The sequence below is a fragment of the Anser brachyrhynchus genome (genome assembly GCF_964034855.1).
Source record: "Anser brachyrhynchus genome assembly, chromosome: 21".
In the NCBI taxonomy this organism is placed as follows: Eukaryota; Metazoa; Chordata; class Aves; order Anseriformes; family Anatidae; genus Anser; species Anser brachyrhynchus.
Genome location: NC_137714.1, coordinates 5,334,017 through 5,348,722, shown reverse-complemented (window position 1 = coordinate 5,348,722; position 14,706 = coordinate 5,334,017). Strand labels below are relative to the sequence as shown.

The 14,706-nt window shown below is 50.8% G+C and overlaps 1 protein-coding gene across 3 annotated transcripts; it reads left to right on the top strand.

The window, feature by feature from the left end:
- Positions 1-192: 192 nt before the first annotated feature.
- CA6 (carbonic anhydrase 6) lies at positions 193-14,700 on the top strand. 3 transcript variants are annotated; one of them, XM_080563742.1, is made up of 10 exons: positions 193-1,820; positions 6,427-6,520; positions 7,874-8,056; positions 11,112-11,260; positions 11,392-11,487; positions 11,673-11,739; positions 11,982-12,139; positions 13,035-13,158; positions 13,411-13,509; positions 14,044-14,700. In XM_080563742.1, the coding sequence occupies exons 2-10, from the start codon at positions 6,439-6,441 to the stop codon at positions 14,655-14,657; spliced, it is 1,572 nt and encodes a 523-aa protein (XP_080419868.1). In that variant the 5' UTR covers positions 193-1,820; positions 6,427-6,438; the 3' UTR covers positions 14,658-14,700. The 3 variants fall into 3 exon arrangements, with proteins under 3 accessions (XP_080419868.1, XP_080419866.1, XP_080419867.1); XM_080563740.1 differs by having other exon boundaries at positions 13,035-13,509; XM_080563741.1 differs by lacking the exon at positions 193-1,820 and having other exon boundaries at positions 6,436-8,056; positions 13,035-13,509.
- Positions 14,701-14,706: the final 6 nt, after the last annotated feature.

Genomic DNA, 14,706 nt, shown 5'->3' with positions numbered 1-14,706 from the left:
TTTTCAGCCCGGCTCTGCACAAGGGAACTGGTGCCCCAAGGCACGTGCTTGAAGACCACGTTGCATCTAAAATATATATAAATAAAAAAATCGGAGCTCAGCAGCTGGCCACAACGTTATTTTCCCAAATGGGTGCTGCGATGCATGCTCCTGAAAAGCTCCAGTCCTTCCACGGGTGATCTGCAAAGAAAAAAGCATCAGATTAGTCACTGATAATTATTTAGGCTGCTGCGTTGCAGTGAGGTGTTAACTTGCTTTATAGGTAAATCTTTCTTTGGGGTGCCGATCCCCCAAACCTGCGTGTTATTGCCCTTGTGTTGGGGGTCACGGCAGCAGCCACTGACCACCCCGAGGCCTTATCCTGCCTGGTGCTGGGTGCAGGAGGGTAGAAGTCCTTGCAAAAAAGCTCCTGAGTGACTTTGTAAAAGTGCCTTAAAAATCATGCTGAGTGTTGTAATAGAGCCGGAGCACAGGGAATCCTAATCCTAAAAGCAAGGGAAATTCAGCATTGCAGTAGCTGAGCCTGACAGTGGAGCATGGCAGGGGCTCTCTGGAAGTAAAGACAGCAGGAGAGGTTGTGATTAGCCTGGGGCACGCAGAAAAGCAAACCCTCCTGCACCCCTTGTGCACCCAAACCCTGCCAAAAGACAGAGCTCTGCCACTCGTCCTGTGGCCAGGCCCTTCTTTCCTTGCAAATGCAAAACCCGTGCAAAGCAGGCAAATTGACCCCAGCAGCGTGCAAGCAACAAGCTTAGCACAGCATCCCCTTTGTGCAGTAGCTGGAGGCGGCACTGGCCTGGCACCGTTCAGGTGTTGGTATAGCCTTCCCTGGGTCAGCAGATTTTTTCAAGTTGTTCTGTGCCACAAGGAATCAAACTGAAGTCCGAGCTGGTATGAAGAGTGCCCCTGCTCACTCGTGTGTCTTTTCATCCTCTCTTTCTTTAAAGAAAAAGTTGAGCATCCCTGAGGCTATGAGATATCTGGCTGGCACGAGTTCCTGTGGGAGTCTGGGCTTGTTACCAGTTAATCAAATACTCAAATATAATTTTTGGCAGGGGGGCATGTGGCTAATGGGGCAGACACTGGGAACAGAGAGTTTCAGGAAGCATAAAGCCGCTGCAGCTGTAATCCGGTTTGACAGCCCAGAGAGCCACACAAACACATCGGTGCAGCACGCTGATGGAGCAGCTGGAGAAAAAAAAAAACACGGACACGGCTCTGACTTACGGGCACCCCCAGCCAGCAGCAGAAAGCAAAGCCCACCTTCCATTGCAAGGCCTGCTCGTGCCCTGTGCTTTGCTGGTCATGGTAAAATTAAAAGTGTGCTCCATGCAGCTCGTTTCATTGCTTGCAATAACTCATGAGCGGTGTGAAGCTGCTGGTTCAAACCACCAAGGATGCCAGGGGAGCAGAGCCTCTGCAGATCAGGACTTGTTCACCAGGGCATTAAAACACCTAAAAACCACGGGGCAGAGCAGGCTGCCTTCCAGGGCGTGCGCTTTTGCTCTGTGCATGCATTTCCTTAAGGCTGCAGGGATTTCTCTTCCTTCCCCAGAGCACAGCTGAAGAGCAAGTGTCTGGTGCTGGCTGCGCACCACCCACCTCTGCTCAGTCCCGAAGCTCCTGCAAGCCAGCCTTTTCCACGGGTTCCTTATTTCCACGGGTTTCCTCCGAAAAGCAGTCCTGGGCACGAGTGGCCTCGTGACGGAGGCTTCTGATCGCGGCGAGGGCTCCGGGGAAGGTCGGAGGCAGGAGACATTCCCACTTCTCCCCGTGGGCTCTGCAGGTCCTGGTGGCTTTGAGGAACGGTCCTTGGAAAGGTAACGGCAGAGCCTGACTAACGCTGTCTCTGGGCACCTATTACAATTGTTGCATGCCTTTGTAGGATGTTCTCTTCCAGGCAATCAAAACTTCCTCTGATTTTCCAAGCTTCTCAGCCCCCTTTTGTCTTGCGGCCTCTGTGTGATTGAACACCGCAGATTTTAGGCATGGGAATGATGAAATGACTGGAGTTGACAGACCTGATGGCTTTCTCAAAGCTTGTAGCTTCCTCCTCTTCTCCTAATTCTCCCATCTGGTTAGTGTCCTGGAAACTATCTAAGCCATCCGCCTTTAGACGTTCTCCAACCCCAGCGGGTCTCAGGCATGGTTCTGCGTACCTGGTGGTCTCTGGAAGGGTGCTTGGCGACTGTGCAGTCCCAAGGAGGTGTCACGGCTGCTGAAGGTACGGGTAGTGTTAGACCGACTGCCCGTGTCTGAGGGAGGGATGCTGTGGGCACTGGGTTGTGTGGAGCTGTGTAACGTGGCGTGGATCCATCATCAGCCCCCAGGAGCGCACAGGAGTGTGTCAGGCACGTAATGCTCTGAACAGATTATATTTAAAATACAACATCACTCTACAACAACCATGACAACATCAAAAAAAAAAAACATAGAATGGCTGAAACAGGGACTGAAACAGGGAAAATACATACCATTTTTTAACTACTGTAGATGCCAACCTGCCTGCAAACCACCGCATCCACTTCCAGGTGGTGGTAGAGGTTTATTTGGATGTGGACCAACACGCGAGGCAGGCTGCTGCTACCAAAGAGCGCCTTTCGCAACAGCTACCGTGATCCGAGGGGAAACCGAAAGCTTTTAATGCAGCTGGATATTAATTGCCAAGCTCTGTGGCCATCGCTGCTCGCCCAAACCGTGAAATAACCCCCCTTCATGGAGGCCTGTGGGCCTCGCGGTGCCTCCGTGCCGAGCAGGCCTCACCCCCTCGCTTGGACACATTGCTAGCAGGGCGAGCGGTCAGCCAGCCATCCAGAAACTACGTTTGGTAGTTAGGGGGGTTGAGAATAGAAACCAAAAAACAGGGGTGAAACAAATAATGACTCGTTTGTTTTCTTAACGAGTGAATAAGACTTATGCAAAGCACGAGGGCTATCAAGCAGGCTTCTCTTGCCGCAGAACAGGTACGGCACAGACAGCAGGGTTTTATGTTTCCTTCTTGTTGTCTTCCTGCCCTAAAAATCAACTTTGTTCTCGTGGGAAACACTTTCAGCTCCTACTCCTGCCCCCTGCGGTGCATGTGGTCTTGCTCTTGCTGAGCATCCCTGCACGACTGATCTCAACGATACCCATACAACATGCAGCAGCTACATCAAGGCTGCTTCTCTGCAGGGGCTGGAAAGGAAGCTTAAGGCGATGAATTCACACGTAGACACACAGCTTGTCCTCCTGGATCCTATACCCTATGGCATATGGAGTAGCTGCAGCCATAACTCCCACCAAAAACAAGCTCCCATGGGCTGGAAGCATTGGTTGTTGCTCACATGGAGCAGTTTGGACAGCAGCAATCGTGCAGCTCCGAGTCCCTCGGCAGATGCACTCTGCCCTCCCTCCTGTGCCTCCGTGCAGGCAGCACGCTGAGCAAGCCTGAAATGCGCTCACCGCTGTGACTAAGCCTCTGTTGGAGACTTCATGCCCCCAGTTCCTCCCCGTTAATGTGAAGCTGTGGAAAACCCCTCTCTTGGTCTGTTTCTTTCTTTTCTCCTGGAACAGAGGTTTGCCAGCTTCCGTGTGCTGCTCCACGGGGAAGCCCCAGCTCCCCGTTCTCACCCGTTGGTTCTCTAGTTTCCTCTATCTCCCTGTTCACCTATGAGAGCAACAGCAATCCCAGTTAACCGCTGGAGTCCGTTTACTCAGAGGACATCATTACAGTCCTGTTTCTCTGATTTCACCCCTGTACTTCATAACCCAAATCCACATCCATGCTGCCTTCCTTACCTTTCACATCTACCAACAAAGGCTTCCCGCAACTTCAGAAAATCCCCCTGAAGCCTTTTCCTTTAGCCAGGCTCTGATGAAACATCTCCAGACCAGCTCTGGTTCCGCTGTGCCCTCCCATACGGCTCCCCAGCCCCTGACCACAGCCATTCTGCCCTGGGGAGGACGAGCACAGCCCTCAGCTGTGGCCTCACCATCAGAGGCCGAGTGAGCTGCAGCTTCCTGATGGCCCCACCACAGCTGGTGCTGAGGGTCCTGCACTCAGGCCTTAGGGTGGGCTCATCCCCTCCCTGGAGAGCTGGCCAGCTGATTTCCATGCTTCGTTGTTGCTTATGGATAGAGTGATGTTTCCCCTTCTCGCATGTGCTGTCGGCATCACTACATTCATCTGCCCCGCTGAGCCGTGCAGGGTTAACGAATTAATGTTTGCACAGCCCTTTGAAGACGTGAAGGGGCTCTGTTTTTCTTGCTGTGCAGGATAGGCTCTGCACCAAACCCCACCGTATTGTGTTTGGCCGCTGGATGTCACAGCTGCTCAACGCACCATGCAGCGGAAAGGAGGAAGGAAAAGTGCTTGCACAGCGATGGGCAGCGGCCGCCTTGCCAGAGCTGCTCCATGGAGAGTGCTTTTTTGTTAAGGGCTCGCTCGGGGTTTTTGCGAGTGTCTACACCACACTAATATTGATTACCAGAGATACCGAGCAGCAAACGTGCTTCCTCTGCATGGTATAACATCAGGAAATCAGGAGCACAGCCAGTGTTTTTAAGGAAGGAGGTGCAGATACATATAAAATATTAATAACGCAGCGTCTCTGAAGATGAGCAGGCATTTGCACACACTGCCAAGCTGTCTTGTCACCCAATGGTTCCTTCTTTATCCCACCCACAGCACCTTTGTGTGCCTTGCTGGAGGCCTGACGCTGACTCCATCGGGCTGTGCCATGGGCCCTGGTGCGATGGAAACGCTCCTGCTAGCACCCTTCAGGCCTGTGCCCAGGTCATGTCCCTGCCTGCCTCCCACTAAAGGCAGAGGGAAGATCCAACACTGGACACTGAAAAGGAGAAAGTATTTCAAGATAACACAAAGACTACAGCTAAGAGTAATTTGGTGAACAAAAGAAAATTTAGGCTGAATGAACTGCAGGTAGTGCCGAGAGCTGTTAGGCCATGAAATGGAGCCCTGTCTGCTCTTCAAGTGACAGACCCCACTTTGAGGAGCTCAGGTGGGGACCTCTGGCCACCTCAAAGCCCGTTTCTGTCACAGAGCTTCAGCAGAAGCAGCCAGCGTGCCCGGATGGATGCTGGAGAAAGGCGGGTTTCGCCAAGCACACCGAAATGTTGTACGAGAGGAACGAGGCCTCGAGGGAGCGTGTGGAGAAAAGGGATCCCGGCTTTTCTGCCTCCGACTCCCGTGATGCCTACTCTGAGATAACAGAGATGTGGTGTGGGGATGTGCTGAGCACCCGCAGCCCCCTGCTGATGTCAAGTGAAATGCCCTAATTGCAGCGTGTCGCAAAGGCTCCATTAAAAATTAATTCATTGCCATCTCCATCTCGCTGGCACCAGCAGGCTATCAGGAGGGTTTTATTTCAACCCCTTAGCACAGGCTGATGCGATTGAAGTGCAGGCAAGGGACAAAGCCTGTCCCCAATGCCACCCATGCGGGCAGGGTGACAGGCGGCTGCAGGGGCCACCATCGGTTCCTGACGCCTGTTCACACCCTCGTGTGCTGCTGTCTGGAATCCGGGTGTGCAAACAGCTCTAAACCCCCAAAATTTCTCCCTCAGCTAATTTCAAGGCTTATTTACCCAACTGGATCCACACGGATTATGGAGTGCATTGCAGGGCATGTTTGGTTAGCTCAGTCCTGCCACAGTTCAGTGCAGCTGTCAGGATAAATGACTTCTTTGGGCGAGAGAAGGAGAAATATGCATTTGCTTAATTAACTCCATATTACAGCAGTTCCCAAACATTAAACACACACTGCACAAAACAACAAACCAGGAAAGGCCTTCTAAGGCTGGTATTTCTTGGCCAATTCATAGGTTGGGACACATTTTCAAGGAAATCAAGTGTCTGATGGTGTATAGAGCAGCTACAGAAACCCACGAGAGCCTTCAGACATCTGACACCTCTTAGCTCTGAAGTGAATTCCTGTAAGTTTTCTAAAAATCAGGGCTTCAGGATCTTGCATCCTGCCTGCGTCTTTCAGCAGAGTAAATAGCTTTTCAGAGCTCTGATTTTTCCAGAGGTTTCAAATCTCACACCCAAACCCAGGTTTTCAGAGATGAGGGAAGGTGTTGAAAGCAAAACACCTTGAAATCCTAGACCAGTGGGTGTGGAGCTTCTTGAAATCTGGCCTCAGAAGCCTGACTTTCAAAGGAGCCAAGTGTCTACAGTTCTGACTTCTAATAAGACTGGGAAAGCTCAGCACTTCGGAAAACTGGTCCCTAAACACTGTGTGCCTTGGCTCATTTGTGCATAGAGCAGAGCGCCCACACAAAATATCCCTGTGGCATTGTTAGGTATAGTTTTGATGGGTGAAGAGCAGGGCAGGACGGGTGCCGGAGAGACCAGACCAAGAGAAAAGTGGTATTCATGCCTCCTGAGGGTTTTTAAAGAAATGTGCTCCCTGCTTTGGTCCTGCAGGTGCAGCGAGAGATGCGTGTCCCGGCTGCCCCACTGCGCCTGCTGCTGCTGCTGCAGCTGAGCTGCTCTCACACCGTGCACTGGACATACAAAGGTAACAAAAATGAGGCTGCTTTGGGATCACTGCTGCCTGCCAAGTTGCTGAGACGCATTCTTTCTGTGCTGCAGAGGCAACACTCAGTTGGACACTGCTTTTGTTAGTGAGAGGTCTCCAGCGAGCAGCTGATTTATTCCCCTTTATTAATGGCTGCGTATCTTGGAAATGGTTTTCCCCAATGCCACCCCTTTGTGCTCCCCTGTGCAGTGAGGACGCATTGTCAGGGCTGGCAGACCCAAAAGGTTTGAACAATGGGGAAAATCTTTGCAATGTCTTAGAATAAAAGCTGCCCTTTGGATGATCCTGAAAGGAAAAGCTTTAAATACTGCTTGTCCATTGCTTTATTGTTGCATCCTATTCAGAACAGGTCACGAAAAAAAGTGCTCATCTATGTATTTATAGATCCCATGAAACTTTATTTGATTTGTAATTGTTTCAGGAGCTTGTTTGCAGAACTTGCTGAAGTAAATGGCAGTCCTTGTACACTCTTCAGTGGGCTGGGACTCAGGCTGAAGGAAAGGCTGTGGCTGAGTGGATGCAATCCTGCAATTAGCCCACCAAGCTGTTTGCAGAACTCCTTGCTGGATTTCCTTCTGCCTCGCCTAAGCCCTCCATATTTAATCAATGTCAGGAAACAAAATTCCTGCAAACTTTCATTTCTTAAATAAAATAAAAAGAATTGGCAAATGGTAACAAATCCCCAGCTGTGGCTGTGATTATAGTAATTAGAAAATTAGGGGGCTGATGAAATAGCTTTGATCTACTTTCTTTTTAAAACGCTCACCTCTCCTTCCAAACCATCTCCGCAGGGCTTGCACTCAGCAAGTGCAACAGTCACGTGCTGGTTATTCCTCAGCTCCAGCTTTGTTTGTCTCAGGCAGACAAGTCTCCGTTGATCAATATATTGCAGTTTGAGGGGAATGTAAAAAGAAGAAAAGGTTTCCATGGAGACTGTCAGTCACAGCCATGACAGAGACGACATCAAAATTTCTACTTAGCCTTAAAGTCGTAAATATAGCACTAGGGAGAGTGCAAATAGCCTTGATGGGTTCAAGCAGCAATTAGCAGTTTCAGGAGCACTCAGACCTCTGCAGGAAAGATTCAAATTGGGGTTAAGTGGTTTAAAGCCATTGGAAAAAGGACAGCATCCAGCATGCCAGCTGTCCTCTGCATTTGCTTCCTCCACAGACAGGCGCAGGAGGTGAATGCAGTGGGCTATTACTGCAATGCAGGTCTCATGTTTTGCAGCACAGTTGTCCTGCAAACAAAATAATGTATATTTTCTGGCTGCTGAGCTAGCAGCAGCTCCCGCCCCATCCTAATGACCTGGTTTGCTTCTCCTCCGCACAGAGGGCGAGCTGGATGAAGAGCACTGGGGGCAGCACTTTGCTGCCTGCGCTGGCAAGCGCCAGTCTCCCATTGACATCCAGAGGAAAAAAGTGGTGCACAACCCCCAGCTGCTGCAGCTGGAGCTGAGTGGCTACGACGAGCCCTTGCAGGGGGACTTCACGATGACCAACAACGGCCATTCAGGTAAGGCTGGGGGGAGCCTGCTCATCTCCTGCCTAAAAAGAAGAGCTCATTGCTGGCAAAGGAGCAGACATACAGCTCATACAGCCCCCTTCAGCCCCATTTTGCAGGCTTCAGTGGCCCCTGACCCACGGCACGGTGCATGCACCATCCTTGCTCATGCAGCATCAGGACCCCACGCACTGCTGCCATGACCACGGGCAATGCTGGCAGCAAAGCCAAGCCTCACATTTTTGAAGTGCAGATGTTGGTAATGGTAGGTCTGGCCTGAAACCCCAGCCTTTTGTCCATGCCTCTTTGTTAGCACCCTGCACCAACCCACAGTGCATTCAGTGGAGTAATAAAAACCTGAGAGCATCCTGCTTTTAAGCTGTAAAGCAGGCTGTGGTCTGTCTTCTGGAGGGTTTGTCTGGGCAGCGCAGCATGCACTCATTACCGGAGTACAAAGGAGACTTTATGAGTTCAGGTATGTATTTTCCCAGCACACGCAGGGTACAGGAATGCCTCCCACGTGTCCACCTCTGCACTCTGCCATTATCACATACCCCTCCACCAAGTCAAGGCCAGTGCCACCAGTGGGGGTGAATGAGCCAGCATTGCCTTAGGGATAGAAAGTTTTCTTCTTCCCTGGCTGAGCAGTTGCCCTGAGAGGATGTCAAACTCATGCCATGGCAGGAATAGATTATTGGGTTTAGCTGATTGAAATGCTGTTCACAGACAATGTCCTTTTTATTTTCCTAACTTGACACACTTTGCTTTGCCATCTCACTTCATTCTGCTCTCCTGGTTGTGCTGTTTTCCCCAATCACACAGAAAGGCTTTTCAGAAACCCACATGTAAACCAGAAAAATAAGAATTAGTTACATTTCTGCAAGGTATTTTCTCTGTTAGACATTGAAAAGGGATGAAAGGCAGCAGGAGCATGACAGATTGGCTCCTTTTTCAGCGTACTTGACAACTGCAGGACCTTAGGAGCAAGTGACGTTTGAGGCATACTGACTCGTCTCCGCATTCACAAAATGCATCTTTTGACCCTGTGCAGCGAGAACCAGAAGTGATGGGATGGGAGAACCGTAGCTCAGCAGTGAGCTGGCAGCCGATGGTTGGTTAGCCGTAGTCACACAAGGCAGAGGATGAGCCCTCCTTACAGCCCTCAGGAAGGAAAGCTGAAGCACAGCCTGAGTTAAACACCTTGCCTTTGGCTGCACAGCCTCAGAGCAAGGCTTCTCCTTTAGGAGGTCCTGGATGCTCCTGCTGCAGTGTAATTCATTATCTAAATAATTCATCAGCTGGTGCTGCTGGGATAACGCTTGTAGACTACAGATGAGCAGCAAGAGAAGAATTTCCCAATAACTGCTGCAGGGGGATGAGTATTTTCAAGGCATTTTGAACACGAAGAGCCTGGTTGCTCTCTAATCCCCCACACCAGTCCTTTCGTCTCTCTGCAGCAGAGAGAAAAGAATATAGAGCAAGAACAAGGAACTGAAGCGATGAGAAACACGCTGTCTTCAGAGAGAGAGTGCTGTGATTGTATTTCTAAAAATCATCATGAATAAGCACTCCTGTTTGTCCCCCACGTAAGCCTGACGTTCAGCTGGAAGCTGTCATATCAGCGCTGCCACCCCGACAGCCTGCACACCAATTCCTGCAGGTTTAGCTTTCACATCTCTGCACGTGTGCCTTTCCCTATTCTCTTGTCAACATCAAAACAGCGATGCTCTAACGCGGGGCATTTTAATAAAGCACAAAGGCAAAACGACAGCCTGCATTCACAGCTCCTGCGAAGACAGGCGCAGTTTTCCCACTGATTTCAGGGGGCTGGCACAGGGTGCCAATACCCCACGAGGAAAATCTCCCACTGCGCCACATCTAAAGGAGGTTAGCCTATGTGAAAGGCACAGCAAATGGATTAATCCACAGGAATCTCTGCTCGGGCTCTCAGGTGCTGAAGAACAAGTTTCTCACCTAAGAAACCAGCTGCGCTTTTGGCACCTGATGTGCAGCCTCCATTAACTCCTTACCTCAACCCCTTGGAGGCCAGAGGTAGGAGAAGACCCCGGCCCCGTGTGCTGTTGTTCCCTTGCAGAACCCATGTTGTGGGGCCACAAGGCAGGTCCAGCTCAGAGCAGTAACTCTCTCCCCCTTTACCTGGAGATCCAGGGCAAGAAGCAGAAAGAAGCTGGGCTGTTAGCAGCAAAGCAATTACACAAAATGCCTTTCGGAAGATTTAACCTTCCCCTAGACTCAGAACACAGCTCGCTGGCTGTGTTTTGCAGAAGGTAGAGGCCATAATGAGGTACTTGAGGCAAATAATCCTAATTATGGAAGGCAGTCAGCAGGGATCTTACATAAAAAGTAAGGTAGGTGTTTATTTCCCACTGTAGACGCTTTGGGATATCACAAGGAAACATGTTCTCATCTTGTCTGGCTGTCAACACTTTACAAACAAAAGAAACTCTCTCCTCTAACCCAAGCTCTGACTAATGAATCACACACGGTGCTACCTTTAGCAATGAGAGTTGCTATTTTATTTTACAACATGCTCTGGGCTTTCACTAGGATGAAGCAATTCTCCATTTTAAGCCCTAAATTCAGCATATTTACTACCCTAATATATAATCTGTGGCAGTACACCAGCAGGAGGACCCATGTTTCATTGCCCTGGTGTGAATGCTACCAGCAAAGCAAGACAAAGGGCTCTGTCTCTCAGCCCCCCCAGCACAAACGCAGCCATTTCAGATTTGCAGGGCTCTGGCCCAGCACGCCCATCCCTCGCAGCCACAGAGCCCAGAACATGGAAAATAATGGTGAAGAGTTAGGTGAGGCTAGCCACTTTGTTATTTCTGACCCCCTCCTTTTCTCCCTGGAAATAACGAGATGAACAAATGCATGCAGAGCCCTGCAAGATGTGATGTGCGGTGCCAGGCACAAGCATTAAACCATTTTTATTGGTGCCTAAGGAAAAAGCCAGAGCTGCCCAGCTGGGAAAAACGCTACAGACAGTGCTAGCACAATCAGCTCTGCACTCACTGCTGTCTCCAATCCTGCTTTTTTTCAGTCCAGATCGATTTGCCACCCACCCTGCGCATCGCCCGAGGGCTCCCAAGCCTCTACACGGCGGTGCAGATGCATCTGCACTGGGGGGGCCTGGACCTGGAGACCAGCGGCTCTGAGCACACACTGGACGGGATGAGATACGTCGCAGAGGTACCTGCAAAGGCGGGCTGGAGGGAGGAAGGGGGACTCTGCCTTCAGCTGGAGTTAAGTCCTTTAGGGTGCTGAGGGTGAGGAAGGCACTTGTCACCTCTCGCTCAATGGCCCTGTCTCTCTCCCGGCAGCTGCACATTGTCCATTACAACTCTGCCGAGTACTCAAGCTTTGAAGATGCAAAAGACAAGCCGAATGGACTGGCTGTGCTTGCATTCTTGTATGCGGTAGGTTTTACCTCCGAGCAAGGCCAGTGCATGGTCAGTTTGTCCCACAGCCGTACTCTGGTCCCGTCTAGGGCTGCACGTCCAGCCTACAGGGTAACGAGGCTCAGTCAGTCCCCAGGCTGACCAGTGCTGCAGAAGGACAGGCAGGTCACCGACCTTTTTTCTACTCTCTGTGCTGTGTTCAGGAGGGGCACTTTGAAAACACGTACTACAGTGAATTCATTTCCAAACTGGCAAAGATCAAGTTTGCAGGTAAGTCCTGGGGATGCTTTTCTCCACCCTTGATCTTCCCAAAGCCTGTACGCATGTCCTGGGTCTGGGTTCAGCCTTTTTGCCACTGCTTTGCTTGCAGCTACGTGGCCAGGCATCCTCAGCGACTCGCATCATGCTGTCCCTGCCCGTACAGCAGCAGCCCCCAGGGCAGGGTGGGGTGCAGGACGCCCCTTCTCTTTGGTCACCGTGAGCTGTTAACACTGCCTCTGTTTCTTTTTGAGGTCAATCGACAAAGCTCACTTCTCTGGACGTCCAAGCCATGCTGCCAGAGAACCTCTCGCATTTCTACAGGTACCAGGGCTCACTCACCACCCCACCCTGCTCCGAGAGCGTGACCTGGACCATCTTCGACTCTCCCATTGTCCTGTCGCACACGCAGGTACGCACGTGGTGGCTCTTCACCAGCCACAGCAGCTTCTTTCCTTCATGCTGTCCTTCCACACCCGTTTCCTTTTCCATTCTCCAGTGATTTGGAGAACAGCCCGGCAGAACTGCCACCGGGGCATTTCTCAAACAGACTCCAGAGCAACAGCAGCTACCGGTGGCTGTAGGACCTGAGCTCTGGCAAGCAATAACAAAGCTCTCTGCTCAGTTAAACTCAACCATACAGAAGCACTACATAAAGAAAAAGAGACCAGCCAGAATCAAGAACACAAAAACTACCACAAAGAGAGAGTCAAGAAGACGAAGAAAAAAAAAAAAAAAGACATAAAAGAGCCATTCATAGTGTTAAAATCATTACAGAATATTTGGCAGATTTTTAGAAAAGTGGTTTGTGGTGGGTTTTTTTTTGCTGTTTGGCTGCGTGGCAGAGGGCTCAGCCATGCTCCATAACACTAGTAAAATCAGCTTACCGGTGAATCTTGCAGAGTAGTTCATCTTCCATAACCAAAAAGAACCACAAACTTTCCTTCCATGAGAACACGGTCAAGCGGAGATTACAGCAGTACAGGATCACTGTGCTTGCATTGGAAAAAAAGTATACTTTTTGGTGGGGAAGGCACTAGTGGGCGCTTGTGAGAAAGCAGCAAGCCACGGAACACTTACATCTATGCATACCAAGGGGTCAGAGTTAAAATAACTTCCTTCAGGCAAAATATCTTCACCATGACTTAGCTGATAGAGCCTCGACAGGCTCTTCCCTTCCCTTGCTAATGCTCAGCGAGACACCCTGCAGGGTCCCCCTGTCACAAGCTGCTGGGTTTAAGCCCGAGCACTTCCAGGCCAAAGCGCTAACCCTGCTGCCCTCCCTAACACGGCTGCGTTGCTCGCAGATCAGCCTCCTGGAGAACACCTTGCTGGACTGGCACAACCAGACGCTGCGCAACGACTACCGGCACGCTCAGCCCCTGCACGGCCGGCTGGTGGAGGCCTCCTTCCGAGCCAAACCCACCCCAGGTAACGGGGGTCAGCAGGCAGGACCCCCAAAACCTTCCCCAGGGGGCAGGAGATCCGTATCCTGCCAACACATCCTGCTTCTCATGGAGCACGGTGGCTGTAGGTCATGCACCAGCCCCCTGTGTTGGTGTACTGAGATACACCACGTTTTAAAACAATGCTTTTCCCCAAACCTCCTACAAACCAGAAAGCAGGGGAGCTGCCACGTGCAGGTCCTGGCCTTCGGTAAGTCCAGCTGTCTGATTGCTCTAGAACAATGCCAGCCAGAAGAGCTCAGCCTCAGACTGGAACAGATCCAGACGCAGCTCCAGGACATGAAGAAAGAGTTGCTGAATGGAGTGAGCCACATGGGTAAGAAAAACGTCTATTCCCAGGTCCAGCTTACCTTCCAAGGATGAAGAGCCCATGCCTGCTGTTCTCCATGGCCTAAATCATTAACAGGTTTGCTGCTGATGTATAAAAGTAGAATTTTGTTCCATATCAAGGCCAACTGGAGAAGTTCCATGAGCTACAATATCATTACATCCAGCCCAAATCTATTTACTCTCACAGCAACCGCATTTTTGTCCTGCAACATGTAAGCACGTTTTTAAAAACAGGGAGGATTTCAAGCTCACTGTTCCCCCAGGATAAATGTCTCCATTTTACAAAAGACGAGAAAAAAGAAAGGGGGGAAAAAGTGGTTTTCCCAAAACAGTTTGGTGTGGGAGCTGAGCTTTTCATCAGTTCAAGCCCCTCTGCTGTTGGTACAATGTGCCAGTAACTGTGGCTCGAGACAGCCAAAGCTGCTACAGCCCTGCCAGCTCCCATGGGTGCACTCTGTAGGGTTTGGGCTGATTTATAAACAAGTAAAAAACGTAACAGCTGGCTTTTTGGTTATTTCAGGTATTAAATCCAGCTCTTTCCCAGCTTTCTACTTCCCCGTGGAAAACATTGAGAGCTTTGTGACTGTTCATCCCCTCCATGATATGTCTCTCCAAGCCTTCACCTTATGCTTCTGGACAAAAGCCCAGCACGCTGGCAGTCAGACCGTTCTCTCCTACTCCACGCAGGAGAGGGATAACGAGCTAGTGCTGACCGTGGGCACAGATGTGGGGCTGTGGATAGGAGGCCACTTCATCAGCTTCCCCCTGTACCACAAGGCACAGGACTGGCTGCACTTCTGCATGACGTGGGCCTCCCAGTCTGGAATGGCAAATTTATGGCTCAATGGAGCCGCCGGTAAAGCAAAGAGCATCCAGAAAGGGTACGTGAGCCAGGCTGGAGGGACGCTTGTCCTTGGGAAAGACAGAGACACTCTTCTCGGGGCCTTCTCCAATGGATTTGCAGGGTGGATGACGCACGTGAACCTGTGGAGCCAAGTCCTCAGTCCCGCAGACATTCGGGCACTTGCGCTGTGCAGAGCAGGGCACCCCAAGGGAGATATCGTAGCATGGGGAGAAACCTCCATGACCCTCTTGGGAGGGGTGGTTCTGGAGTCTGACACCAGCTGTCAGTGACCCCCCCACACCCCCCCCCCTTTTTAAAAAACAAACAAACAAAAGAATC